This window comes from Labeo rohita, chromosome 10 (assembly GCF_022985175.1).
Source record: "Labeo rohita strain BAU-BD-2019 chromosome 10, IGBB_LRoh.1.0, whole genome shotgun sequence".
Classification (NCBI taxonomy): Eukaryota; Metazoa; Chordata; class Actinopteri; order Cypriniformes; family Cyprinidae; genus Labeo; species Labeo rohita.
The window spans coordinates 4,488,106-4,515,840 of record NC_066878.1 but is presented as its reverse complement, the minus strand read 5'-3'; the positions used below and the strand labels follow the sequence as shown (position 1 = coordinate 4,515,840).

At 36.3% G+C, this 27,735-nt stretch overlaps 3 protein-coding genes across 7 annotated transcripts in view; all 3 read right to left on the bottom strand.

Moving 5' to 3' along the window:
* The window catches only part of dclk1a (doublecortin-like kinase 1a), a 60,916-nt gene extending 56,189 nt beyond the window's left edge, over positions 1-4,727 (bottom strand). The window contains exons 1-3 of one of the 3 annotated variants that reach the window (XM_051121265.1): positions 4,496-4,727; positions 3,235-3,612; positions 728-1,071 (exon numbers count right to left, since the gene is read on the bottom strand). In XM_051121265.1, the coding sequence (XP_050977222.1) occupies positions 728-1,071; positions 3,235-3,592 (702 nt within the window). In that variant the 5' untranslated portion in view covers positions 3,593-3,612; positions 4,496-4,727. The remainder of the gene's footprint in view (positions 1-727; positions 1,072-3,234; positions 3,613-4,495) is intronic. The other 2 variants (XM_051121266.1, XM_051121263.1) reach the window with 2 other exon arrangements.
* A 4,157-nt stretch (positions 4,728-8,884) lies between these two features.
* ccdc169 (coiled-coil domain containing 169) lies at positions 8,885-13,751 on the bottom strand. 2 transcript variants are annotated; one of them, XM_051120240.1, is made up of 8 exons: positions 13,624-13,751; positions 13,419-13,501; positions 13,190-13,300; positions 12,618-12,658; positions 10,790-10,888; positions 10,419-10,472; positions 10,184-10,260; positions 8,885-9,633 (listed from the first exon to the last, which is right to left on the bottom strand). In XM_051120240.1, the coding sequence occupies exons 1-8, from the start codon at positions 13,695-13,697 to the stop codon at positions 9,540-9,542; spliced, it is 633 nt and encodes a 210-aa protein (XP_050976197.1). In that variant the 5' UTR covers positions 13,698-13,751; the 3' UTR covers positions 8,885-9,539. The 2 variants fall into 2 exon arrangements, with proteins under 2 accessions (XP_050976197.1, XP_050976198.1); XM_051120241.1 differs by lacking the exon at positions 10,419-10,472.
* Positions 13,752-15,868: 2,117 nt separating this feature from the next.
* Positions 15,869-22,606, bottom strand: sparta (spartin a). 2 transcript variants are annotated; one of them, XM_051120295.1, is made up of 7 exons: positions 21,760-22,606; positions 18,763-18,957; positions 18,535-18,673; positions 17,967-18,161; positions 17,720-17,878; positions 17,515-17,605; positions 15,869-16,977 (listed from the first exon to the last, which is right to left on the bottom strand). In XM_051120295.1, the coding sequence occupies exons 1-7, from the start codon at positions 22,471-22,473 to the stop codon at positions 16,761-16,763; spliced, it is 1,710 nt and encodes a 569-aa protein (XP_050976252.1). In that variant the 5' UTR covers positions 22,474-22,606; the 3' UTR covers positions 15,869-16,760. The 2 variants fall into 2 exon arrangements, with proteins under 2 accessions (XP_050976252.1, XP_050976253.1); XM_051120296.1 differs by lacking the exon at positions 15,869-16,977 and adding an exon at positions 17,112-17,335 and having other exon boundaries at positions 21,760-22,605.
* Positions 22,607-27,735: the final 5,129 nt, after the last annotated feature.

Here is a 27,735-nt window from a genome sequence, read left to right as displayed (position 1 = left end):
CATTTTTCACGTGTGGGGTGGCACAGCTGTTTCGGAGCAGCATGAAAAGGTGGGAGGAATTTAAATGAGAGCAGAAGCCCGAGTTATTTCTGTATGCTCTGAGCCACCGGTTCTCTCATGTTGAGTGTGCGTGGGCAAAGACACAGAATCCCATTCATAAACTAGACTAGATCTGCCATAAATCTTGCTGCAGGTTAGGGGGAGATTTCTCCTGTAGCATTTAAAATAATGAGACTTCATTATTTATAATTCAAAGCTTGTGGGAGGAATTCATTTCAGAGGTTTAAAAACAAGAACCACATTGTTTGGATCCTGAGCCCACATTGTTTGAATCTAGGATATTTCTTGTGGTTTTACAAGAGAAGAACAATTTTAAACACTTACAGTATTTGAGTCAACTGATGACAATAACATAAGAAGGAGCTCAGATGTTGATGAATGAATCATTTCTAATATTTTTATTTCACAAGCAATCAATTATCTGGAACTCCCAATGTACGCTTTCAGTACACTTTCAAGTTTTCCGTGCCAGTTCAAAGGGTGAGCTCACATAACAAAAGCTATTATGAAATTCATTAGTTGTCTCAGGTAAAATCACATGAATGAATCAACTTTACATTTGATTTGACAGTTCAATCATGATACAACGCAAAACAGATTCTCCTTTGGCAGCAGAAAAATGAATGCAGCGATATTAAGATTTCCATTAATAAACTGGCAATCTTACCTGTTTTCCCTCAAGGGTGTAGATCCTCTTGACAATGCCAGAATCAAGCTTTATAGCATCTGTAATGTCAGTCAGAACTTGCTCAAAGGAGTGGGCCGTCTTCTTGTTGAGCAGGATGCGAACTGCCTTCCGTGGCTTCACCCCACTGCGGATAACGGTGACCAGTTTGGGTCTGATGAAGTCTTTGCTCTCTTTGGACTGTGGCCCTGTTTTCGAGCTGGCTAGAGACGTGGGGCACTTGCTGGAGCCCAAGGCCCGCACATTCACAGACCAGTTAGGGTTGATGTTGTTGGAGTAGTCGACCTTTTTAAACGCTTCGGTGGAGCCACACACATAACTCTCACCTAAAATAATGGAGAAATGATACAGTGCATGAGAATTTACTCATTTTCTTTGAAAAGTATGAGTGCATTTTAGGGTAAAACACCCGAGGCAGTATCTGGTGCTTTTCATTGTCGATTGAGCTGTCATCGCTGTTAAAATGCATTGATTTAAGGTAATGCCATGCAGACTTAACTGCTCATCATTGAGTGCCCTAATTCTGTATCCTTGTCATCACATCTACTGCTCTAATTTCGAAAAAAGCATCCAAGGCACCAAGCCACGGAGACTTTTCAGCATTTTTAGTGTCTCTCATAAAACAGTATGCTATTAAAATGAAATCATATTTGATAGGCTTAAAAGCCATTCACACAGAATGGATCGCTGCATTAAAAAGGGGAAAAAAAGAAATAGAAAAGTAATTGATGCTTTCATGGAAATATGTTATTGTTTTACTTTTGGTGGCTAATCTGAATTTAAAAAATGTATACAACCTGTATTGTATATGTATATGTATACAATCTGCTTACTCATGTTTTCTAATGAGATTGTGTTGAGATGTTGAAATGCTTTACATTTTGCATCTTAAAATCAACTTTCTTGTGCAAGACACTGAAAAAACAGTGAGATGCAATGCAGCGGTAAATTGTTTCTGTCATATTTACATATATTTTGAATTAGTGAATTAGCACTGATACCACCCACACACTACACGATTTTACCCCGATTTTCGAGAATTTAGTCCTGATTTTCGTTGCATCCTGAAGCCAGCGACAAAATGGCATAGCAGCTCCATTTGGAAGGTCCCAGGGTTGCCAGGTTTCCACAACAAAACCCACCCAATTCCTACTCAAAACTAGCCCAAATCACATTTCAAGGGGGGGGTCCCCTAATAAAAATCGCATTTGGCGGGGTAAAATACACATTTTTTTCACAGCGGACATGAAAAACAACCCACAGTAACAATGTTAAAAAAAGTAGCCCAATTCTGCAGGAAAACCGCAAACTTGGCAACACTGGAATGTCCACATCTAACCCCACCCCTAAACCATACAATCCCCGCCCACTTTTGACATAAGTTCCGCCCACTTTAAGATATCTAGGCTGCAGCGGTATCCACCTTATTTTTATGTATAAGTGGGCGTGGCCATTTGTAAATTTTATGTGCGAGACTTCCATCTCATCCACTTGCAGCTATTTTTACATGTACAAAACAGCTCATTTTGCTGCTTGATATTACAAACTAGTGTGTCTTATCATGTTATTTTAATATGTGACCCTGGACCACAAAACCAGTCTTAAGTCGCTGGAGTATATTTGTAGCAATAGCCAAAAATACATTGCATGGGTTAAAATTATTGATTTTTCTTTTATGCCAAAAATCATTAGGAAATTAAGTAAAGATCATGTTTCATGAAGATATTTTGTAAAATTCCTACTGTAAATATATCAAAACTTAATTTTTGATTAGTAATATGCATTAGTTAGAGCTTCATTTGGACAACTTTAAAGGTGATTTCTCAATATTTTGATTTTTTTGCACACTCAGATTCCATATATTCAAATAGTCGTATCTCGGGCAAATATTGTCCTATACTAACAAACCATATATCAATGGAAAACTTGTTTATTCAGCTTTCAGATGATATATAAAGCTCAATTTCGAAAAATGTACCCTTGTGACTGGTTTTGTGCTCCAGGGTCACATATATTATCTTAATTATGAACACAGTAGTTTGTAGTGCAAACAGTTTTACCGTTTACTGCACGTTATTATTCTTCTCGTTATTTCCCTATTGACCTTTTTAGCCCCGCCCCTTTTTAGCACTGCTTTTGCTGTCTTCTGTTGTCCGGTTGTATTTCCGCAGTGATCTGATGGATTTATGAATGAACCACTCGTTTTAACATCGTTTTAGCACATTTAAAAGTGTTGATTTTCTTGTTTCTCTGGAGAATAAGGTCAACAACTCACAATGAACCGGAAATCTTGCACATTCACAGAAAACAGCTTACTTCTGCGTTGGATTTTAATAAAATAAAATAAAATAAAATAAAACAATTCGGAAGAAATCGGTGCTTGTTATTTGAGTGACAGTTGTTATGTTTAAATTTAAAAAGACGCGATCCAAGAATGCCCAAGAATAACAATCCGACGTGTGTTTGGGCGCCATTAGACAACATCTTACCTTCCACCAGCTGCTCTATACTGGTGATTTTTTTGGTACCATCTATTGTGTAGATGATTCGGACCCCTTGGGGCAGGTTGACGTTGTCAGAGAGGGTTCGGGTCAGGTCGGCCAGCAGCGCGTCAAAGGTTCTTATCCGGTCCGATGAGATGGCGTACACTATGCCGTTGAAGTACTTGTCACCATTGCGGTAAAAGCGCACTTTCTTCGCTTTCTTCTCCGAGCTCAGGGCTTTCAGGGTGCGCGTCCGGTACAGGCTGCAGTGGGCGCTGTGAGTGGGGCTGAGTAGCCCGTTCGCCCGTCCTGCGCTTCGGCTGTTGCGTTGCACTTTATCCCTCTCGTCAAAGTGTTCCTCCATGTCGTCCTGTCAAAGTAGGTCTAACGCGTAAAAAAATAATGAGGAGAAGAGAAGTTACCAAACTAATCGTGAAAGTTTAATCCTTGCATGCTCTTTGAACCCTGTGACATGGGTGTCAATTAATGTCTGGTCTTAAAATAACCTTTTAATGACAGCTTACATGTTTCTTAGAGCTAATTCAATCCTGCGTCTGTCATCCCCTTGTTGACAGTGTCACTTTGACATGACAAACACTAACGTGTGATATTTGAAAACGAGTACGTTGACAAATTTCTTGATTCAAGGATCAATGACAGATTAGGATGATAAAAATCTTTTTTCGAGTTCAAAACGTTCTTAATATGAGATCACCTTGCTTTCATACATGTTTGAAAAAAAATCTTTTTTTTTTTTTTTTTTTTTTTTTTTTTTACAATGATTTTAGGTTAAAGTGGTTAAATTACATGTTTCCCAAAAAAAAGTTTTAAAACATTTTTTAAAGATTTGAATAATACCAACAGGGTTTTGGCGACCTGAACACAAGCCCTTTCATAAAAAGTCCAAAATATGCGAATAATATATTTAAAAACACACACAAAAACTGAATGACACTGACTCACTTACATTGTGAGAGAAATAATAATAATATAAGATTATGTCCAACTACTACATTTTCCCCAACAATGACAGTTTGACTACGTCACGCAAACGTATGAAAATTACTTGAAAACATGTTTAAGTAATTAGAAATTCGAATCCGGACAAAAATTAACATCACGTCGCCGACCATTTAACAATGACGTATAAGCCGAACTATTAAATAAATTAGAATGAGCAAAACAACATTTAAAGAGGTGAAATATTTGCGAGCTTTCGGTTTGCTTTCTTTTTACTTCCAGAAAAGAATTAGACCATTCTACTTACCTAAAGCTGAAGATTTAGGGAATATTCAAGATTTCTTCTTAGTGGTCACGATTCAGATGTTGAGTTGTGCTGACAGGAGTCGTGATGTGAGCCCGGCACCTCCTTTGTTGTCCCGCAGAGGAGGCTGGCTGGCTGGTCGGTCGGCAGCTGCTGTTCTCTCTCTCTCTCCTCCGTGTCTTGCAGTGATTTACATTGGCCGCTTTCTCATTGAGATTCAGCCCCGCACCGCAGACCTGCCACAGCCATCCCTCCCTCCCTCCCCACACACACACACACACACACACACACACACACACACACACACACACACACACCCCGCCCCGTTCCTCTCCGGTGAGGCTGCTCCACAAAGTCTCTTTCTCGAAGCTCCTCACGACTCAGACCAACATGTGTTTGTATACATCATCAATCTCTCTCTGATCATTCAAATAACACTAACGACATCAATTAATGTCTTAAATATAATTATGTAGGCGTATGCTAAAATTACATAATTATATAAAATACAGCGTCTTAACCTTGACTCTTCATAGTAGCATGCAATGAACATCCCAGATAGCAAGTTGACACTGATACAATGTTAAGTTTATATGCAAACAAACATTTTGGTTGAGTTTGACATTTTAATATTTAAAGTACAAAGAAATTTTGATGAAAGCGACAGCACACATGAGTGGAAAGACAGAGATATTGAACTAATATTGATTTGTTGTCAATGACCACAACATCATGAATGTCACAATGATCACAAACATAATGAATGTTTTCAGCAGCTTTTCCTATACGTAAGTGTTAAATCAGGAGGTAACCAGGTGTAAATGTAGCCTATAAGTAACTTATTCTACCAACCCTAACCTAAAAGTCTACTTAATACTAATACTCTAATGAGAGTTAGCAAGTAAGTGCAATGCTAGAGAACGTCAAAGGGGAACACCAAAATAAAGTGTATACACTGTTATAACAGTAATATTTATTAAAGTTCCCACAACATTAAGCAGATTTCTTGAACACAGCCCATGTCTTACAGAGCACATTGCATTCTTTGCTTTAGAAGAAGTAAAGGCAGATTAGGATGGACATTTAAAGAAATGAGAAGTTATCTTCTAATAATGGTAATGCAAATTATACATTGGGTTGTAGGTGACAACATGATCACCTGGCCTAAAATTTGATGCTGTTCTGTGCATTATGTCCTCCTCCCTGATTACTGCTGTCAGGTCATTATTCATATTCATCAGTCAGTATTAATTAAAGGAGAAGTCCACTTCCAAAACGAAGATTCACATATAATGTACTCACCCCCTAAAATGCAGTTTAAATGCGGCTTCAAACGATCCCAAATGCGGTTGCAAATTATCCCAGCCGAGAAAGAAGGGTCTTATCTAGCGCAACGATCGGTTATTTTCATTAAAAAAAATACAATTTAAATACTTTTTATTCTCAAACGCTCGTCTTGCCTTGCTCTCGTTGAACTCTGTATTCTGGCTCAAGACAGTTAGGGTATGTTGAAATAGGGTATGTTGCAGTCTTTGCAAAGTGAACATGCAAAGAGGATCAAACACCCTTAACAAAAAAGGTAAAACAGTGATATAGGACAATTTTGAAGTTGAGGGAGAACATGAGATGGGAGTTTTTCAACATACCCTAACTGACATGAATCGGAAAAAAAACAGTCCAGGCAGAGTAAGAGAAGACGAGCGTTTGACATTACAAAGTATATAAATTGTATTATTTTTATGAAAATTACCAATCGTTATGCTAGATAAGACCCTTCTTTCTCGGCTGGGATCGTTTAGAACCGTATTTGGGATCGTTTAAAGCTGCATTTAAACTGCATTTTGAAAGTTCAAAATCGGGGCACCATATCAGTCCATTATATGGAGAAAAATGCTGAAATGTTTTCCTTAAAAAACATAATTTCTTTACAACTGAAGAAAGACATGAACATCTTGGATGACAAGGGGCTGAGTACATTGTATGTGAATCTTTGTTTTGGAAGTGGACTTCTCCTTTAAGATGAGATTCAGATTTCAGAGAACCCAAAGGAAAGAGGCAGCAGTCTGATGTAAGCCATCTTATAAAACGGATAGTTCTGGTCCTTAATTCTGCATGGTTGAGCCATGTTCCATGTTCTAAGCTTGGACCACTTGTAGTCTGACCTGACTCCTGACACTAATTGTCTTAAAATTTGTAGTGCTTTTGTCCTTTTGTCCTACTTTTATTTTTTAATGATTGACCTTTTTGTCATTGATTATGTTGAACTGTTAAAAACCCAAAAGTGACTCAGCTGCTGGAAATTTGTCATTTTGATTTTAAAGGTTTTCCCCAAACTTTGAAATGGTCATGAATTTGTTGAACACAGGCCATATTGTATAACTTGGTACATCAGATGGGAACATTGTTTTATGTTGACATTTTAATAGTATTTAAAAAAAGGGGGTTGTTAATGGTTGTTAATTTCAATACTGGTTCAACAACAGTTGCCATTGTCATTGCCGTTGTTTTTTGGAAAATTCAACATTATCTGAGGCTGAATAAGTGATGAGGAACCATCTTCATAATGTTGACTGAATGACATTACCATTGATTTTTTTTTGCTGAAATATCCCCATTGTTTCAGCATTAAAGTGATGTTGAACCAACATTACTTCATCATGATGATTCAATGACGACATAGTTTTTCTTTTGAAATCTTTTGTTTCTTTTGAAATCCATTATTTCAATATTAAGGGTGCAAAAGTGAAGATGAACCAACATCACTTCATCATGATGATTCAATGACATCTTCATTGTTTTTCTGTTGTAACCTCCCTATTAGTTCAACTTTAATTGTGGGTACAAAAGTCATACCGATGTTACTGTATAACATTAATTCATTGTTTTTTTGTTGAAATCCCAACCTTGTTTCAAAATGAATTATGGTTGCAAAAGTGATATTGAACCAACACCACTTTGTACACTGCAAAAAATGGCTTGTCTTACTTAAAGGTGAACTCCACTTTCAGAACAACAATTCACAAATAATTTACTCACCCTCTTGTCATGCAAGATGTTCATGTCTTTCTGTCTTCAGTCGTGAAGAAATTATGGTTTTTGAGGAAAGCATTTCAGGATTTTTCTCCATATAATGGACTTCATTGGTGCCCCACATTTTGAACTTCCAAAATGTAATTTAAATGCAGCTTCAAAGGGCTCTAAATGATCCCAGCCAAGGAAGACGGGTCTTATCTAGCGAAACGATCGGTAATTTTTTTGTAAAATAATTTTTTTTAATACTTTTTAAGCACAAAAGCTTGTGTAGCACAGGTTTTGGGATGCACGTTCACAACGTTACGTACTACTGAATCACGTCGGAAGGTCACGCAGAACGTAGGCGGAACTACAGACCCAGTGCTTACAAAGCGAATGCGCAAAGACTAAGAAAGTGCAAGTAAGTTTGTAAACGCTGTTTACAAACAAAAAGGTACAATGTCCTCCTTTCAAATTGTAGGAGAAAATTAGATGGAGTTTTTCGCCATATTCAGTACGCAGACAATAAACTTACACGTGATTCGTAGTAGTGATGGGAAGTTCGGATCATTTTACTATCTTGGACCTTTGAGTCTCATTCAGCAAAATGAACAAATCTTTTTTCGAGTCATTTCATTCATTTTAGCAAAATATATTTAAAATGTTACGTGTTACTTCCCTAATACATCTACTGCTTACACAAACATTGATCACACTACAAACAAGACAAAACTATCATGCTATAAGAAACAGAAAAGATTAATTCATAGTTTACCTGGGTCTTTAGTCTATGATTAGCTCAACTCACTTCTTATCTGACAAGATTTCGGGTTTGAGTCGTTCATTCATCACGTGACAGCCCCATAAGATGAACGAACGACTCGAAAAACCCGAAGACTCGAAACAGGTGAACTAATTCCAGTACAGAATCTAATAGGATGTTGCACATGCGCAACTGAACAAATCACTCCCCGAGACGACTTGTTTTTCCCAAGTCACATTAAAGATTCGTTCAAAATTAAAAAATCGTTCTAGAACGACCCATTACTAATTTGTAACATCGTGGACGCACATCCCAGAGCCTGTGCTACACAAGCTTTTGTGCTTAAAAAGTATACAAATGTTTATTTTTCGAAAAAAATGACCGATCCTTTCGCTAGATAAGACCCTTCTTTCTCGGCTGGGATCATTTAGAGCCCTTTGAAGCTGCATTTAAACTACATTTTGGACTTGGGGCACCAATAAAGTCCATTATATGGAGAAAAATCCTGAAATGTTTTCCTCAAAAACCATAATTTCTTTACGACTGAAAACAGAAAGACATGAACATCTTGGATGACAAGGGGGTGAGTAAATTATTTGTAAATTGTTGTTCTGGAAGTGGAGCTCTCCTTTAATATCTTTATCTTGTTTCTAGCCAAAATATCTAAAAAATTCTTTTAAGATAAATAATAAATTAAGATGCATTTACTAAATAAGCAAAATGACATAAGATAATTAGTGTTGATTTCACTCAAAACAAGTAAAATTATCTGCCAGTGAGGTAAGTAAAATATTCTTAAAACAAGAGTATTTTAGTGGCAGATAATTTTACTTATTTTAAGCGAACTGCACTTAATTTATTTTTTTTTTCTCCTGGAAACAAGACTAAATATCTTATGTCATTTTTCTTTTAAGAAAGAATTTAAGAAACTTTAGATATTTTGACTCATAACAAGACAAAAATAATAAGTTAGATAAGACTGCTTTTGCAGTGTAACATTAATAAAGTGCAGTTAGCGTTGATGCATCAGTATTGACTTTAACATTGTTTCAATGGCTGCTGATTATCTAGGATGAATTAATAACAGAATTAACATCTGATATAACAATATATTTAATTAAAGAAATTACCTTGAAATTAAATTTAAAGTGACCTATATCAAGCTAGGTCTATGTACTCAAAATGTAGTTTTTTACTGTTTAATTAAAAAGAAAACAGTAAAAAAATTGAGACAATAATTGGTGGACCCTCGTTGAAGATCCCTGAACTGCATTAACGTTTTAATCGAGGGAGTCGACTCCTTGCTGGTGCTTTTTTGACAGACTGCTTCATCATATATGAATGTTGCTTTATATTCTCCTGGCCTCTGTTTTAAAAAAAAGAGAGAAAGATTTAGGACATGTATTTTAAAATATAGTTATTGCAACCAAAGATGGACCATCCATCTATCCATTTATATAAGACAGTTAAACCTAAATATTAAAGGGATAGTTCACCTAAATGATTATATATCCAAACCTGTTTGACTCGATTTCTTCTGCAGAGCACAATACATATATATATATATATATATATATATAAAAGTAATTTGCAAAGGTTTGAAAAGACATGAGGATGAGTAAATAATGACAGAAGTTCATTTTTGGGTGAACTATCCCTTTAAGTTATTGCTCATTCTTAGTCTACTGAGATTGAAAGGATTGGTCTTGTTACTCAGGATTTTCAGTATACCAGTGAAATGAGTAAGCATACATGATGAGACAATGTGGATTTACTTATAATAATTAAATGGCTTAATCCTGCATGTTTTTTCCATGTTGCCTAAAAATGTTTAAAGAACAAAATAAGTCCTGGCATTGTTTTCTATGAACGAAAGTGGTGTCATTTGGTGATGTGCAGTGCTTGTTCACAGTTACGTTTTATCTGGCCCCAGTGCTGTCCTTCGGGCTTGAACCATCTGCTGCTTTCTGCTCATATCCAGCGTTGAGGACAGCTGTAGGGACACATTATCATTGTTCATATGCAACACTTTGGATAATATCTTTGGTCAAGTAGCTCAACTGACAGAGCATGGCACTATTAACCACACAAACATCTGACAAGTGAATTGAAAGCACAAACATAAACATTTCTTTTAAATGCCTTCCTCACCTTTGCAATCTCTGCAACATAGGCCCGCCTCTCTTCGTGGACTTTCTGGTAAGTCTATTAGGAACCGAACGCATAATAAAGACGTATTTATCTAGCCTATGTTTTTCATGTTCGACAAGTAACTGCAAAATGTAATCCTTCGTCATTCTTGCAATTAGGACTCTCACATCAGCATAATAGTGAGATAATTGTTGTCATACCTCTAGGGAAATTTAGCAGCCCAGACCTAAACTCATTCACTCCCTGTTAATGTCATTTATGTTACAATTAATAGCTGGATATTTTGTACAACAAGATACATAATATATTGATAAGAAAGAAGTTTTCTTAGTAGGAATGATGGAGGAAGAGATGATGGTGTAGGACTTCACCTTTCTTTCCTGCACAATTCTCATTTGGAAATCCATCAGTTGGGATTGAAGGCCACTCTTCTCAGCAGACAGCAATTTCAGCCTCTGTCTGAGAGCATCCTTAATGAAAAGAAAATATCTGAACAAATGGATTTAGAGGAATAGCTCTCCCAAAAATGAAAATTTATTCAAAGCTTACGCATCCTCATGCCATCCAAGATTTAGCATTATATCACTCTCCAGTAGATCCTCTGCAGTGAATGGGTGCCGTCAGAATTAGAGCTGATAAAAACATCACAATAATCCACAAGTTAAAAAAACGTCTTAATGATAAATTGTTTTTTCTACAAACATGCAGCTTTTCGCTTCACAATGCAAATTAATTGATGAACTGAATTCTTGTAAATTATTGTGATGTTTTATCAACTGTTTGGACTCTTATTCTGACGGCACCCATTCACTGCAGTGGATCCTTTAGTTAACAGGTGATGTAAAGAAACTCACCTACATCTTGGATGGACTGAGGTTGAGTTCATTTTTAGTAAATTTTAATTTTGGAATAAACTATTCCTTTAACACAGGGTATTAAAGACTGTTCTTATATACTGTATAATTTTATGATAGGGATAAAATGAAAAATATTTTCCTTGGAGTGATTCTAATTATCATCCCATCCCTGCGGCATGGCTCACCCAAGTCTTTCTCGCTTCTCTTCCCTCATTTACAGATTACTTCTCACTGATTAAATTTTGTTTTTTTCAGACTGTCTCAGCAGATTGATTTTAATCTCGCCTTTGGCAGAAGACCATATTCAGCTTTGCCAGGCTCTAATGAGAAACAATTGCACCATGCAACAATAGCCACTGAAAATGAAATGTGTATGCATGAACTGATGCATAAACTAAAGCGTCTCTTCCATGTTGCACAGACAGGGGGTGTAAGGGAGCAAAAATGTATATTTTTTAAAACCTTTTGTTTTTGATTTCTACATACTGTGCAGGTGTCTGTGACATTTAGAATTTTATAATTAATAGTAATTATTTTAAATAATATAGATTTTTTATTATTTATATTTAGGGTATGTAATTATATTTTATATATTTTGTTGATTTAATTATATATAATATGTGACCCTGGACCAGTGTTGCCAAGTCCACGGTTTTCCTGCGGAATCGGGCTACTTTAACACCATTGCCCTGGGTTGTTTTTCATGTCCGCGGGTTGAAGTGACCCCAAAAATGTGATATTTATGCCCTGGAATGCGAATTTTAACAGGGGAACCCTGCCAAAATACGTAAATTTTCCCCCGTCACACACAATTTTTTATCATGTGACCTCCCTCAAAATGCAACTGGGTTAGGTTTGAGCTACTTTTGAGTAGCAATTGGGCGGGTTTTATTATAAAAACCTGGCAACCCTGCCATGGTCCACAAAACCAGTCATAAGTTGCACGGGTATATTTGTAGCAATAGCCAACAATACATTGTATGGGTCAAAATTATTGAGTTTTCTTTTATGCCTAAATCATTAGGATATTAAGTAAAGGTCATGTTCCATTAAGATATTTTGTAAATTTCCTACATAAATATAACAAAACTTTGCTAAGAACTTAATTTGGACGATTTTCTCAATGTTTTTAATTAATTTATTTTTTTGCACTCTTAGATTCCATCTTATTTATTTGGCCTTCAGAGGATGCACAAATATCAATTTAAAAAAATTGACCCTTATGACTGGTTTTGTGGTCCAGAGTCACATATAATTATTTAGGATATAAAATAATACAATTAAAATATTTGTACAAATTTATTTAGATGTTTTGGAAGTTGGTAGCAGCTGGAATACTTACCTCTGACATTTCATCATATGAGCGAATAGAAGCCAGTCGATCTGAAAAATAAGACAAAACTTACAAGGTGCAGTTGTGTACTCAATACATCAAAATAACAGCATGGCTTATTCTCTCACAGCTATAAAGTGTAAATATGTCTTGCCTGTGCCTGTCTCATATTTCATTCTGTATCAGCATAAGACCCTTGATCATTCATTTGATCATAACTGATATGAAGAACCACCATCAAATGACAGATGCGATGAAGATGATAAAGAGAACTTAGAGACAGAGCCAGCATATAAAATCATTAATGAAGTATGTGAAACTTTGGACATGCACTAAGACCGAGCTCATAATATTGAGTGGATGCTTTTATTCAGACCAGATAAATTGTCCTGTTATTTTTCTAGCAGATGCCCCCAAGTGTTTCTTTGTATAAGTGCAACATCACACTATAAAGGAGGTCTAAAACACCATAAATTACAAAATATAAAGGCTATGGGTTATATTATACTATAAGATAGAATATTATACTATAGCAACAACAAAAAATAATAATGAAAAATGTTTGTCGTGATATTGTGTACCTGCGGGATCACCGCGGAGCGTTTCGAGTCTCTCTCGAACGACACTGATTTGTTTCTGCAGCTGCTCGTTCAGTTCCAGCTGTGTCTCATATCTGGTTCTCCACTCGTTCTCTGAGCAGAGATTGAGACACGGTTCAGCTCTTTTTTGCTCATTAGACCGCTAGTCAATTGTAATTTGGATCAGTAGAATAAACAGTAGGTTCACGTTTCTTGCATTTTGTTCACAGACCTTCTCCATCTACACTGTGAAGTCTCTTCTCCAAATCAGCCAGTGTGCTCCTCAGGTCAGACACAGAGTCCTGTAACATCTCCCTAAACGATTTACAAATGTACTAAATAACTGAAATCGAATTAACGTGCAACTGCAGTGTCTGCTTTCATGACAGCAGTCAAGCCAGTGCTTTGTTGTGTTTTTAAAAGATGTTTGGACTTACTTGATCTCTTTCTCTTGCTGGACTTCTGCTTGCAGTTGGGATAACTCATAATTTCTAAGACCTGTTTCTCCCATCTTCAGTCTGTGTAATGAACGGGTGTCACATTCATCCGTGTAGTGTTTGTTGTTTTGCTGTATCCATGGCAACGGACTGATTACGCAATCACGCCGCTACCTTTTCAATAGGTTTAGTGGTTTACAATAACACTAACGGTAATGAATTGACAAATGTATATGGAATTAGTTTACAACTAGATGAGTAAAGTTTGAGAACAAACTTTAAGTTGGCTTGAGAAAGCCTAGCCTGAAAGTTTGAAGCCGTTGTAAAAGTACGGAAGCAGCTAGCATGATTTAACACATTGCTTACATGATTTAACATATTGTTAACATGTTTTAGCATGATTAGCTTATTGCTTGTATTTTTATAGGCAGATTAGCATGTTTAACATGTTACTAGCATGTTTCTAACATGGCTAACATGTTACTAGCTTGTTGTTATGTTTCTAGCATGATTAACATATTTTACTAGCATGTTGCTAGCATTTTTCTATCATGATTAGCATGTTACTAGCATGTCGTTAGCACGATTAGCATGTTGCTAATATGTTTCTAACATGATTAGCATGTCGCTAGCATGTTTCTAGCATGATTAGCAAGTTGCTAGCATGTTTCTAGCATGATTAGCATGTTACTAGCATGTTTCTAGCATGATTAGCAAGTTGCTAGCATGTTTCTAGCATGATTAGCATGTTACTAGCATGTTGTTAGCACGATTAGCATGTTGCTAGTATGTTTCTAACATGATTAGCAAGTTGCTAGTATGTTTCTAACATGATTAGCATGTCGCTAGCATGTTTCTAGCATGATTAACATATTACTAGCATGTTGCTAGCATTTTTCTATCATGATTAGCATGTTACTAGCATGTTGCTAGCATGATTAGCATGTTACTAGCATGTTAGCACGTTTAGCATGTTGCTAGTATGTTTCTAACATGATTAGCATGTCGCTAGGATGTTTCTAGCATGATTAACATATTACTAGCATGTTGCTAGCATTTTTCTATCATGATTAGCATGTTGCTAACATGTTTCTAGCATGATTAGCAAAGTTGTTAGCATGTTTCTAGAATGATTAGCATGTCGCTAGCATGTTTCTGGCATGATTAGCAAGTTGCTAGCATGTTTCTAGCATGATTAGCAAAGCTGCTAACATGTTTCTAGCAGGATTAGCAACGTTGCTAGCATGTTTCTAGCGTGATTAGCAAGTTGCTAACATGCTTCTGGCATGATTAGCAAGTTATTAGCATGATGTTAGCATGATTAGCATGTTACTAACATGTTGTTAGCATGTTTTTAACATGATTAGCAAGTTACTACCATGTTGCTACCATGGTTAGCATGTTACGAGCACGTTGGTAGCGTGTTTCTATCATGATTAACATGTTGTTAGCATGATTAGCATGTTACTAGAATTTTGTTAGCATGTTTCTAACATGATTAGCATGTTACTAGCATGTTGTTAGCATGATTAGCATGTTGCTAGCATGATTTAGATAGCTAGATAGATTAGAAATATTATAAATATTAGAGTGGAAGCTTAAATGAGTCTAAATTGATTAGAAATAGTACATAGAAGGGAAGCTTGATTGAGCCTCAAGGGATTCTGGGAGTTTGAAGAGTGTTGGCTCATTTGAACATTCCGTCAATGTAAGTCTATGGGATTTTTGGTAGCTTTTATAGTCTGGTTTATGAAAACTGTAAGCCGGATCAGTTAGAAAAGATAGAGCACACCGAGTCAGACCAGTCTGAAGGTCTGGACCGAGTTTGGTGGTTCTAGCTTGAAAGCTCTAGGAGGAGACAGATACCGAAATTTGGCTCAGAAGAAGAAGAAGAAGAAAAATCTTAAATAGTAGATCAGTAAGTTGCCTTCTCAAGCCAACTTAATAACACTAACGGTGATGATTCGACAAATGTATATGAAATTATGTACAGGAGAAAGTATGCAAGAATAATCTGTTTACAACTATGGCAGTTGTATTTACACAAAAAAATTACAAAAAAGTACCATGGTGTTACTATGGTTTTTCAGGTACAGTTACGGCTACATTTAAACTATGGTTACCAAGAAATTTTTGTAGTAAACTTTAATAAGAAACCATGTAAGATTAACATGAGCCACACGAAATGGCCAAAACAGCAACAGTACAGTGACATTACAAATACATAATGAAATTGCAATATGGTATTGATGAAATACGGTAAAAAAAAAAAAAAAAGAAAATCAAATAACCTGTTATTGTTTAATTCTATTCAGCTTATTTTTCCTGTAGGAGTGCACGCGGCCATTTGTAATAAATTTAATGTGTCTGGCTTCCGGTAGGCTACAAAACCTATAGCCTTTGACAAAACAGCTCGTTTTGCTGCTTGAAAAGGCAAACTGGTGTGTCTTGCAATTTTATTATAATGTATTATCTGAACACACTTGTTTGTTATGAATACACTCTTTGTTTGTTTTTTTTTTTCTCGTTATTTTTTCACAGCTGCTAATGAAGCGGAAGTCTGGCACATTCACATTCACAGAAAACGACTTTCTTCGACGTTAAAAAAAAAATGAGGTGAATAAGTACAATCTTCTGAATATCTTTAAGAAAATATATATATTATATACATAAAATATTATATATATTATATTTTACGTAAGAGTAACAGGACATACAGTACTTGTCTAAGTGCATCTTTTTGTATTATCCTTATTAAGATCTCCTTATTAATACAAATGTATACTTTTTTAGTGCTTTTGAACGATTAATTGCAATTAATCGCATCCAAAATAACAGCTTTTGTTTATATAATGTGTGCATGCTGTGTAAATTATGTATAAATACACACATGCAAATATATATTGAAGATATTTACATACATTTTGCATATAATTAATATTACATATAAATATAGTTAATATATAAAATTTTTTTAAGTATATCCATGCATGTGTGTTTATTTATATATACATAATAAATATACACAGTACATACTCATATTATGTAAACAAAAACTTATTTTGGATGCGATTCATCGTTTGACAGCACTACTTTTAGTGCTACAAGAATGCATATGATAAAAAGATAATATTTCATTATTTTTTCTCATTCTGCCCTTTCTTAGGCGGCATTTCTTTCTTGTCAGTTCCTTCTCTTCCTGAGCCGTCTTTCACCAATGCTTCTGCAGTCTGTTTGCCTGTGGCCTTCAGTACGCCCTTGACGACCAGGTTGTCCAAATTAAATGCTGTGACACCTACATTGACAGCAGACTGGACTGCAGTGTCTGCAGCTTGTCCTGCATCGTCTCCATACCTGATCACAAACATGGAGATATTCTAAAGACCTGACAGATGTTCATGTTATGTTGTTGACCATTGATTCTAAAGGATATTTGAAATAATGTGAAATGTTTTACAGTGAACAGAACACAGTAAGCAGACAAACTGTTGCATTTACTTCAGTTTTAATTCACAAAACACTCTCACAGACCGTTAATAAAAATAAGCACCTTCTCAGCAACCGCTGAATGCTCAGTAACTCCAGAAAATAAGGCACTGTTAGTAAGTTCGAGTTTGGAAGAGACATTAATCAGAGAATACGCAGTGTGTTTTTACCCGCCACCATTTATTTGCTGCTAGGGGGGTCCAAGAGGCTTCCTAGACCCCTAAATCTGAAAAAGCAACAGGAAAGAGTAAATTAATTCACTTCCCTAAGCACTGAAGTTTGGATAGGTATATAGCACAAAGAAACAGCAGTATCAGCCTCTTGGGTAGGAACAGAATGAAAGGAAAGCAGAAGCGAATCCGTGAATCAGTGAATCCTGAAAAACACTAAATAAAAAACACCTACTTGTGCCTCACAGTAGTCACCGTCTCTGAAGTTATACTTTTGCCAACAGTCTTTGCTGCTGTTTCCAGACTTGACCAGAGAGTTGATAAACCTACAGAACACAATTTGCATCTAAACATGAACTAAAATAGATTTTTACCATTATAAAGGAGTATAAATATCTGCAGGTTGATATACTAAATAAACCTAACACAGCAAGACAAACCTTGTATGCTGCTTCCTGCCACTAGCTTGGCTCCATCCATGTTGGAGCAGCCGCCTTTACTTTTCTTGAGAGATTCTGGGATGAGTTTGCTACCGTGTTTTTTCATATGTGGAGCAACTTCTTTTCCAACTCTACCAGCTACAGCAGCAACACCATCCACTGGTGAATAAAACAAAACGTATTATGTTGCAGGACAGGATATAGAACAGCTGGAAATATGATAAATCTTATTACACAATTAAGTTACCTAGAAACTGGCTGACTTTCACAGCACCCCCAGTGGCCTGCTTGGCTGCATTTAGGCTTTTGGTGACCTTGGGGCTGACCTCTGCTGGGGTCTCCTCTGGAGTGATGTTTTCTCGTAGCTTAGTTCCTCCTTTATGGATGACTTTACCGGTAGCTTCTCCTCCTCGCACAAGCCCCCGACCCAGCCAGGAGGTCCCTGCACAACCACAGTGGAAATACCACACTTCTTTTCCTTTTGGAGTGTATTACAGTGGCCTCTAGTGGCTCATTTAAAAGTGCACCAATAAAGTGTTCAGTGCACTCATAAAGGTTCCAAAAAAATAGTTCCTCAAAGAACCTCTCAGTGATAAGTTCTGAAAAGAACCATTTTTTCTTAGTGTGGAGAATATTTTAATAATCTAAAGAACCTTTTGTGCAATGGAAAGACTCCATAGATGTTATAGATCTTTATTATTAAGCGTGTGGGTTTTCTTAACTTCTACTTCAATATAAGAAACAAATACACTAGCTATCCAATGAGATTCTTATAAACATTTCAGGTTACTTTACTCTGATCCTAAAGTTCAGACCTGATAGAATGCTCTGTGACATTTTTTCGCTCCACACAGGAAGTGTTTTTTCCTCCCCTCCTGGTGTTAGAGATGTTTCTGAAGGAGGAACCTTGCCACTCAGGTCAGTTCCCGTAGCGCCACCTTGTTCTTCATTTACCTTAAATGAAAATTCCTTAGTTATACATAGCAAACTTATGAATTATGCTTAAAAAAAATGTACATTTTGGCTAAATCAAATGTGAGTACCTGGACCCTGAGCTGTGCCAGCGCTGACAGCTGGTCCTGGAACATAACCCTGTCTGCTGCAGGCAGCTCTGAGGACAGCACCACCCCAACATAGGACCCTGGCACTGCTGCGGTGGTATCGGGAAATGTGAACACACCTTTGTTACTAAGAAAGACTGGTGAGTCTGGGTACAGTGGGTAGATCCAATCACAAACCTGCAAACACAAACTTTCAATAAAAATTTTGATTTTTTTTTTTTTTTTTAACGATCATTTGGCGTAGAAACAATTCACTCAGAAATTGCTAATACATTTCACACACACACACACAAAAAATAAAATTAATACATTCAAAGAAACAGCAAGTAACAAGTTTTTTAATATATACATATACACACTACCAGTCAAAAGTTTTTTTAAAAAAAAGATGTTTTTTTTTAAAGATGTTTTATGGTTGTTTTTTTTTCTGCTCACCAAGCCTGCATTTATTTGATCCAAAGTACAGCAAAAATGGTCCATTTTTAAAAAAAATATTTTTACTATTTAAAATAACTGTTTTCTATTTGAATATATTTTAAAATGTACTTTATTAATGTGTTTTCAAAACTGAATTTTAGCATCATTACTCCAGTCACATGATCCTTTAGAAATCACTCTAATATTCTGATTTCCTGCTCAACAAAAAAAAAAAAAAAAAACATTTATTATTATTATGCTGAGTAGATTTTTTTCAGGTTTCTTTGATGAATAGAAAGTTCAGAAAAACAGGATTTATCTGAAATAGAAATCTTTTGTAACATTATAAATGTCTTTATCATCACTTCTGACCAATTTACAGCATCTTTGGTAAACAAAAGTATTAATTTCTATAATGGAGTAAAATAATGACTCCAAGCTTCTGAATGATATAGTGTGTACAAAAGCTTTTTATTTCAGATAAATGCTGATCGTTGGATCTTTCTATTCATCAAAGAATCCTGAAATGATTTCTGAAGGATCATGTGACACTGAAAACTGGAGTAATGATGCTAAAAATTCAGCTTTGATTACAGGAATAAATTACATTTTTAAATATATTAAAATCAAAAACAGTTATTTTAAAAAGTACAAATATTTCGAAATGTTACTGTTTTTGCCTTACTTCCGATCAGATAAATGCAGGCTCGGTGAGCAAAACAGACTTCTTTTAAAACATTAAAAATCTTACTGTTCAAAAACTTTTGACTGGTAGTGTATAAAAAATATTTAATTTAAGAAAAACTATAATATCATGCATAATATTTTAGTGGGCCAATTTATTTACGATTATTACAATTTATAAGCAATGTATTTTGGTGTTTTAAGCATCAAAAAATGTGATGTTTGTGCGCTGTGTGATTATTCAGAAAGCCACCCTTTGTTCTTGCTGGCTAAAGTGGGACAAAAGACCACTGTGGGACACACGCAGCAGTTATGCTAGCGCGTGGACTCCACGTGTCCTACATCAAGCCCCAAAGCAATGGGAGCACTGGACAGCTAACAGCCCTCAAACTGGAAATCTGCCAATACCACACAGAGCCGACGCTCAGCCATTCAATGAGATTTCTATTTGCTGAAACAGCATGCAGACCCACTCTGTACAAAGAACCAGACTGTTTCTAGCACTGCACAACCTAAACAGACCTAAATCCTTCAATGTAACTACCGCAGAGTCAGGTTAGACTGGCTTTTGTGCGTTTGACGGAAGTGGTGGAGCTGTGAAACCAGTTATTTGATGCCTAAAAAGTGAAACTTTTCTAATAAATGACAGATTTGAGTGATACAAACAACCAACTGAAAGTTAAACCTCAGGTATCACAACTACTATCCATCAAATGAAACGAATAAATAAACTAAATAAATCTCAAACATTCTCTTGATAAAAACACAATGTTTCTACTTGTCTCTTTGCTCTAGAATGCACAAGAATTTGCCTGTAATTGTAAACCATGAGAAGCATGACAGTAATCTTAGGTATTTTGCTATCAGTCATGAACTGATGTTCAACAACAACTAAACCCCACACAGACATAATTCTTTTTAAAAACAACATGTGATCACCTTAAGACTTCTCTTTTGTGCTATACAGAAAGTAAACTATACAGTTCTTGTCAAGGTGATGAATAGTTTGTTTGTTTTGCACAAATAAGCGTGTATATAATGTGTTGCTATATGACTAAAGCTTCAAACAAATATGAGACTTTCATAATATTATGAATTGAAAACAGGTCACTCTTAAGATGATTCTTAATATGTCTCTTTGGCAGTAAAAATATCTAAATATCCATTAAAATAGTTTTAAAAATCCTTTTTTTGCATACGGTTGCTTAAGACTTACAGAATGTATGTTAAAATAAGTTAAAGTTTTTCTCATCACATGTTTTGCAAGTTCATTTTTAGCATAAATTAAAATGCAAAACATTTTATCCTTAAAATCCCCAAGTCTTAATATCTTTTTCAATTTTTCATATACTATAGTGCTTATTAATAATTTCAATGAGCTTTTGATTTTAGATTTCCAGTATTGTTTAATTTTAGGTCTAGTAATTTTATGTGCTTTGTCATTTTTTAAAAATACAAATTTATTGTTATTTCAGTCATTTTAGCACTTCAGCTTTTATTTACTTAATTTCACCTATAAGACAACATCTCTAATTTTGAAAGTGCTTTAAGTTTTTCGTCTAATAGCCTATTTATATTTTATTTCAGTTTTATTTTCAATTAACAAAAAAGACTGAAATAGTTTTAGTCAACAATAACAAAACTTGGGCGAGAATATAACAATAACCATAAGTATACACATTAATAATAGTGTTGTCAAATCGATTAATCACGATTAATCGCATCCAAAACAAAAGTTTGTGTTTACATAATGTATGTGTGTACTGTGTATATTTATATGTATAAATACACACACATACATATGTATTTACTAAATGTATTAATCGCGATTAATCGATTTGACAGCAAATAGAAATATTATCTAAACACAATATTTACCTGTAGGTAGGCTGGGGCATACCCGGCACTACTGTTCTGGCTGTTGTATATGATTATTCGTAGGTATCCTGGATAAGAAGGGGCGCTGACATGACCCTCGGCAGAAACGAAGAACATCTGCACCCCCCTGGGCAAAAACAAGATCTCCATGCCAACCTCTCTGAGATTGACTGGGGCAAATGCCTGGCGCTGGGGTGTCTGGGTTGGAGCAGCTCGAAATGGCCTGTTGCCTCCATGAGAGAGTGACAGATGCCCTTCTGTTGGTTGTGGAGTGTAAGCTGGTGGAAGTTCAGCGGGTACAGTGATGCCCGCCGCAGGAGAGGCAGGTTGAGCAGAGGCACCTCCTGAAGTTAATAGAGGTGTTCTTCTAACTACTGGCTGGGGGTCCTGGAGGATAGTAAGGGTCGGATAAAGGCGCTGACCCCTGTTCGCTGTGGACTCCAGCACCTGTAGACGATCACTGATGGTGCTCAAAGTCTCGTTCATCCTCTGCTGCGTCTGTCGCGCTAAGTCCCAGTGGCGTCCGACGCAGCGCTTACCGTGGGTGTTCACCTCTAACCCTTTGAGAAGATGCCGCCTGCCCAGTCTGTAGAGAAGAAGAGCTTGGTCCTTATTCCCCGCGTCGTCATACTGAAGCCCTTTGTTTAGACACTGTAAGGCTTTCCCGTAGTTCTCACGAATGGTGCGGATTTCAGCCGGTTGCGTTGACTCCATTAACGTTTGAGGGAACGCAAACGTACAACCCTTCTAAAACGAGTAGTTAGAAAACGCTTGGCAGCTTTGGCAGCGCGCGCTTAAATTAGTAGCTGATGATGAGTTTATTTTTCCCATGAAGTCACTTGAGGAAATTATGTAGCCTACCTGGTCACCAAGCAGGTTCGACTAGATTACGGAAAATCCATAAAACAACAAAAAAAAGTTCATAGCGCTTCTGGTTGCTGACGCTCTGCTGGTGTGTAAAAAAGTTGTATGTAAATTGCGTTTCAATTAAATGTTTAATTAAAAAAATTACTAGTGTTCCCATTTATATATATATATATATATATATATACACTACTGTTCAAAAGTTTGGGGTCAGTACATTTTTATTTATTTTTTTTTTTTTTTAAGAAATTAATACTTTTATTCACCAAGGATGTATTAAGTTAATAATTAAAAGTTTATTAAAAGTTAATAATAAATAATTTACATTGTTATAAAATATTTATATTTTGAATAAACACTGTACTTTTTAAACTTGTTATTCATGAAAGAATCCTGAAAAAAAAAAAAAAAAAATTACAGGTTCCAAAAAATATTTGGCAGCACAACTGTTGATATTATCCAACACTGATCATTCTAATATTAAATCCGCATGTTAGAATGATTTCTGAAGGATCATGTGACACTTAAGACTGGAGTAACAGCTGATAAAAATTCAGCTTTTCATCACAGGAATAAATTCTATTTTAAAGTATGTTAAAATAAAAAACATTATTTTATATTGTAAAAACATTTTGCAATATTACTGTTTTTTTTAATCAAATAAATGCAGCCTTGATGAGCATAAGAGACTTCTTTAAAGACTATTACAAGTCTTACTGACCCCAAACTTTTGAACGGTAGTGTGTATATATATATATATATATATATATATATATATATATATTAGGGGTGTGCAAAGCAGCCGGTATTTGTATCTGTATTTGTATTTGTTGAGGGGGGAAAAGTATTTGTAATTGTATTTGCATTCGAGTAAAAATCAAAATAGGCGTAAAAATCCATTTTTTTTTTTTTTTTTTTTTTTTTGTTACACTTCTACACACTTTTTTTGGCTGGTGGAGGACCAAGAGATCTCAGCAGCAGCCACACTCTTTTCTATTTGGTTGCCCAAATCCATGTGAGGAGTTTCAACTAAGTTAATGGGTGACGGGAAGCTATGCTAAGGTGAACTGGGGAGTCGCTCTCTAAACAAGGGCTATTAAAATTGCTTTTGAATGCGCGCGCGCGTTTTACTTTCGGTTTCGTTTTAACGATGGCGCGAAACTCTCGGCGGTGCTAAGCGTGCATTCCACAATACAAGACATTAATTTAACAAAACTATTCAAAAGTGGTGGGACACAAACGGGATTTTGAAAAGTGTGTCCCCAGTGGAAATTACGCCCCTGTGTGAGTGGAGTTATCATTTAATGTGAGTGTATGCCAGAATGTGCGCTGTAGCACAAAATATAGTATATTTCTTCAAAAGCAGATTGTGGAGACATTTTAATTGTCCACAATCAAAAATCGTCATATCACACACCCCTAATTGCAATGTAGTTTGTGCAAATCCGGAACAGAGGTTGGTTAAGAGAGAGAGAAAAAAACGGCCGGTTCCGAGTTTCAGCGGAGCGCAGTGTCAGTGACAGAGAGTGATTGACGACTAATATCTAAAATCTGTTAAGAATGTACAGATCGAGTTTCATTAGTTATGTAATGTTGGAGAAAACGGCGAAACTGTCACTGTATCAGCTCACAGCGGTCTGGGCAGTAGTTCGGCTAGCGAAAGTTTTGTAAAGAAATAAAAACAAGTCGCACCGCAACGATTTCTCGCACTCGCACAAATGCTTCCAAATATATTTTGAGGTCGCGCAGATTAAATTTTGGGAGCATATGCCCTGCCCCCAACCCCTCCGACTCCTGAATGTCACTCACTCACTCGCTCATGCGGGCGTGCACTGCGGTCTCATGAGGAAACGCAGCTTTTTGATATAAAGTTTTTCTTGTTCCCGAATACAAATATCTTTTTAAGTATTTGTTCGAAATAAGTATTTGTAAAAACACGCTATTTGTGCCTTTCCGAATACCGTATTCGGGTTCGGCTCCACCCCTAATATATATATATATATATATATATATATATATATATATATATATATATAAGTAAAATGCACCAATAGTACGTTCCTGCACAGCCGGAGGCTGCACTTTCAGGACCGCAGTTCCAAGACCGCATTTCTAGGAAATAAAACAAAAACTATTCATTTTTAATTCTTCCATCTTATTTTTAATGAAAGCGCTGGTGTGAACTTGTGTTCGAGGCGTCTTTACAAGAAAATGGAATTTAACCCCAGAATATATATAGAATATATTGAAATAAATTAGGTTAAATATTTCAAACGGATTACCAATAGACCTTTTCCACAGAAACCGGAAATACGCAATCGCAGGGTATGCAGACTTTCTGTCTAATGTCAACACAGCAGAAAGCCGGGTAATTTAAAAATGGAGAGAGTCTACACAACTTCCCTCACGGGTTTGCCAAAGATCACCTTTGCCGACGTGACAAAAATCATGGAGGAAAACTCCGTCACAAAGAGGAACAAACTGGAAAAAGGATACATTTTTCCACGAAGAGTTTATCCATAATAGTGATGCGCGGATGGCGGTTATATCCGCGGGTCGGGTGGGTCCGGTAATAAAAAAATGCATTCTGATTATTTGCGGATGGGTCGCGGGTGGATGAGATAAATCAATAATGACGCAAATATTAACTACATTTTCTAAAATATGAACCTGTTTTAAATGCTTTGTGTGTGTGTGTGTGTGTCTGTTCGCCTGTTCGAAAAGTTGTGACAGAAAAGGTGACATTCAGATAAAGTTTGAAGGAAGTTTACGCCTGTGTTAATGTTATTGAGTAGGGTAATATGCAGTGGTGTACAGTACCTGCGTATACCCATTTCTTTATCAGTCGGCTTTGCGTATACCCACTTCTAAATCCCCTCTGATGCGCATCGTTCAGCAGTGTCCTGCATTAACCAAAAACATGACAGGCCACCATTTCTAATTAAATCGTATGTGAATAAAGGCAGATATTCGCTCAATAAACCCAGTAAAGACGGTGAGGACCGTGGCGCCTGCTTCCTTTGAAATATGTTTGATGATTGTACCTGATGCGCCGGCGCCCGCTTCGTCCGCGCCAGCACCACATTTGCTGCCTGTTCATGTCAAGCTCATGTCTGAGCATGTCAAGGGAGGCAAGCCGAGTATTAAAATAACAATTACTGATTACTAATTTGAATCAGTACATTATAACGAAAACAATACATTAAAAATGAAAACAATTAGATTTATACGATCAAAAATTTCTTAAACTGGGTGAACCCCTGTAAACATTTGTCCAAGGATCCAGTAGGTGTTCAAACACCCAAACGATTTCATCAGAGATTGCGGAGAGTCACGTCCAGATGTCAGTTAACGTTATTCTTTTTAGCGTGGATTAAAAGCACGAGTGATTAAGCTTATATAAATGTGCAGCGATGTGCAGATCAGATGAATCAATCTGCTGTTAAAAATGGACCATCCATTCATCATATCATCATGAAAAACTAAGAATTAGAATAGTCGTAAACGACGATCGGGTGCGGTTAACTAAATCAGAGAAAAATAGAGGTGCGGGTGGGTGACGGGCGGATAATTCATTTGAAGCTGCGGATTCGGGTGATTTGCTCGCTTTCTAGGCTATAATCAATTAAGAATTTGAAAAAAAGTTTCGCTTTACATGCTGCTAACAGGACCAATGGCCAAAAAACCTGTACAGCAGTAGTTTTAGGAGTGACATATATCCTGCGTTCTTCATATAAATGTGGGAATCACTTTCGAAAGAGTTTGTTGGCTATCAGGTTTAGATGCGTAGCTTATTTCCACGGCCTCGATGACAGGCAACTGAGGCAGCTATTTCAGTTTAGTTGAAAAATCACTCCTCTTCGTAACACAAGGATCACATCCAACATATGTTGTGATTTTCTGTTTACACGTTTCTCCTGTACAATACAGACATTCCTCCATCTCATCCGTTCTGCTTTTTCAGTCAGTCCTGAAAGTTCGCTGAATGTGCAAGGTTTTGTGGCTGTTGGTCCTGTTAGCATCACGTAAAGCGAAAATTTTATTCAAATTCCAAACTGATTATAGAAAGCGAGCAAATAGCGCTTCCACATAGTCACTAAAAAGCTGTCACGCACTTCAATTTATTGCAATCTCACAATGTTCCGTTATAATCAATGACGCTCTCGGAACTACAAATATAATATCTTACATTGTGTCTACGTGTGGCGTTTAGCATTAGGTGAATTCTCACTGTCTCACCCTGTGTTTATGTATATATTTCTTTATTAATATCTTAACATATTATTATATCTTTTCTTAACCATTTGCACACACGAGCATTATCCGACTCTCCTCCTGACCACAGACGGAGGTTTACAAGCCACTTTTTCCTGCGCTTTTCATCAAATTCTTGCCTTTCCGCACTTATGAACAGCAAATTTTCATACATGATAAAAGATATTTTGTGGTTTCTCGGTTTGACCGATTTGAGCATCCATAAACAACGCAAAACATAGGCATTTTTGAGTTTCTGCCAGAGATTCCTATGGACAAATATCACTTCCTGCCCTCCAGCTGCATTTCGCGCCACAGTAATGACCGTCATGTGCAAACAACCTATTAAACAACTACATATTTCTTTAAAAAATAACTAGATTAACTAGACTAAAATAACTAGGTTGGCTTGAGAAAGCCGAACCAGAAAGTTTGAAAAAGTTTTAAAAGTTTAAAATGTTAGCATGTTTCTAGCATGATTAGCAGGTTGCTAGCATTTTTTCTAACATGATTAACATGTTACTAGCATGTTGCTAGCATGTTTCTAACATGATTAGCCGGTTGCTAGCATGTTTATAGCATGACTAACATATTGCTAGTATGTTTCTAACATGATTATCAAGTTGGTAGCATATTTCTAGCATGATTAGCATGTTACTAGCATGTTGTTAGCATTTCTAACATGATTAACAAGTTGCTAGCATGTTTCTAGCATGATTAGCAAGTTACTAGCATGTTACTAGCATGATTAGCATGTTACTAGCATGTTGCTAGCATGTTTACCAAGTTGATAGTGTGTTTCTAGCATGATTAGCAAGTTGTTAGCTTGTTGCTAGCATGTTTCTAACATGATTACCA

What these genes read in the sequence shown, in the direction of transcription:
- sparta (XM_051120295.1), bottom strand. Translation starts at nt 22,473, where the DNA reads ATGGAGTCAACGCAACCGGCTGAAATCCGCACCATTCGTGAGAACTAC. An exon ending in GTCACAGAGCATTCTATCAG is followed by an intron (nt 18,162 to 18,534) that starts GTCTGAACTTTA and finishes GTGGTTGTGCAG; the next exon opens with GGACCTCCTGGCTGGGTCGG. An exon ending in GGCAGGAAGCAGCATACAAG is followed by an intron (nt 17,606 to 17,719) that starts GTTTGTCTTGCT and finishes TGTGTTCTGTAG; the next exon opens with GTTTATCAACTCTCTGGTCA.
- ccdc169 (XM_051120240.1), bottom strand. Translation starts at nt 13,697, where the DNA reads ATGGGAGAAACAGGTCTTAGAAATTATGAGTTATCCCAACTGCAAGCA. An exon ending in GCTCCGCGGTGATCCCGCAG is followed by an intron (nt 12,659 to 13,189) that starts GTACACAATATC and finishes CTTATTTTTCAG; the next exon opens with ATCGACTGGCTTCTATTCGC. An exon ending in GAATTGTGCAGGAAAGAAAG is followed by an intron (nt 10,473 to 10,789) that starts GTGAAGTCCTAC and finishes GGTTCCTAATAG; the next exon opens with ACTTACCAGAAAGTCCACGA.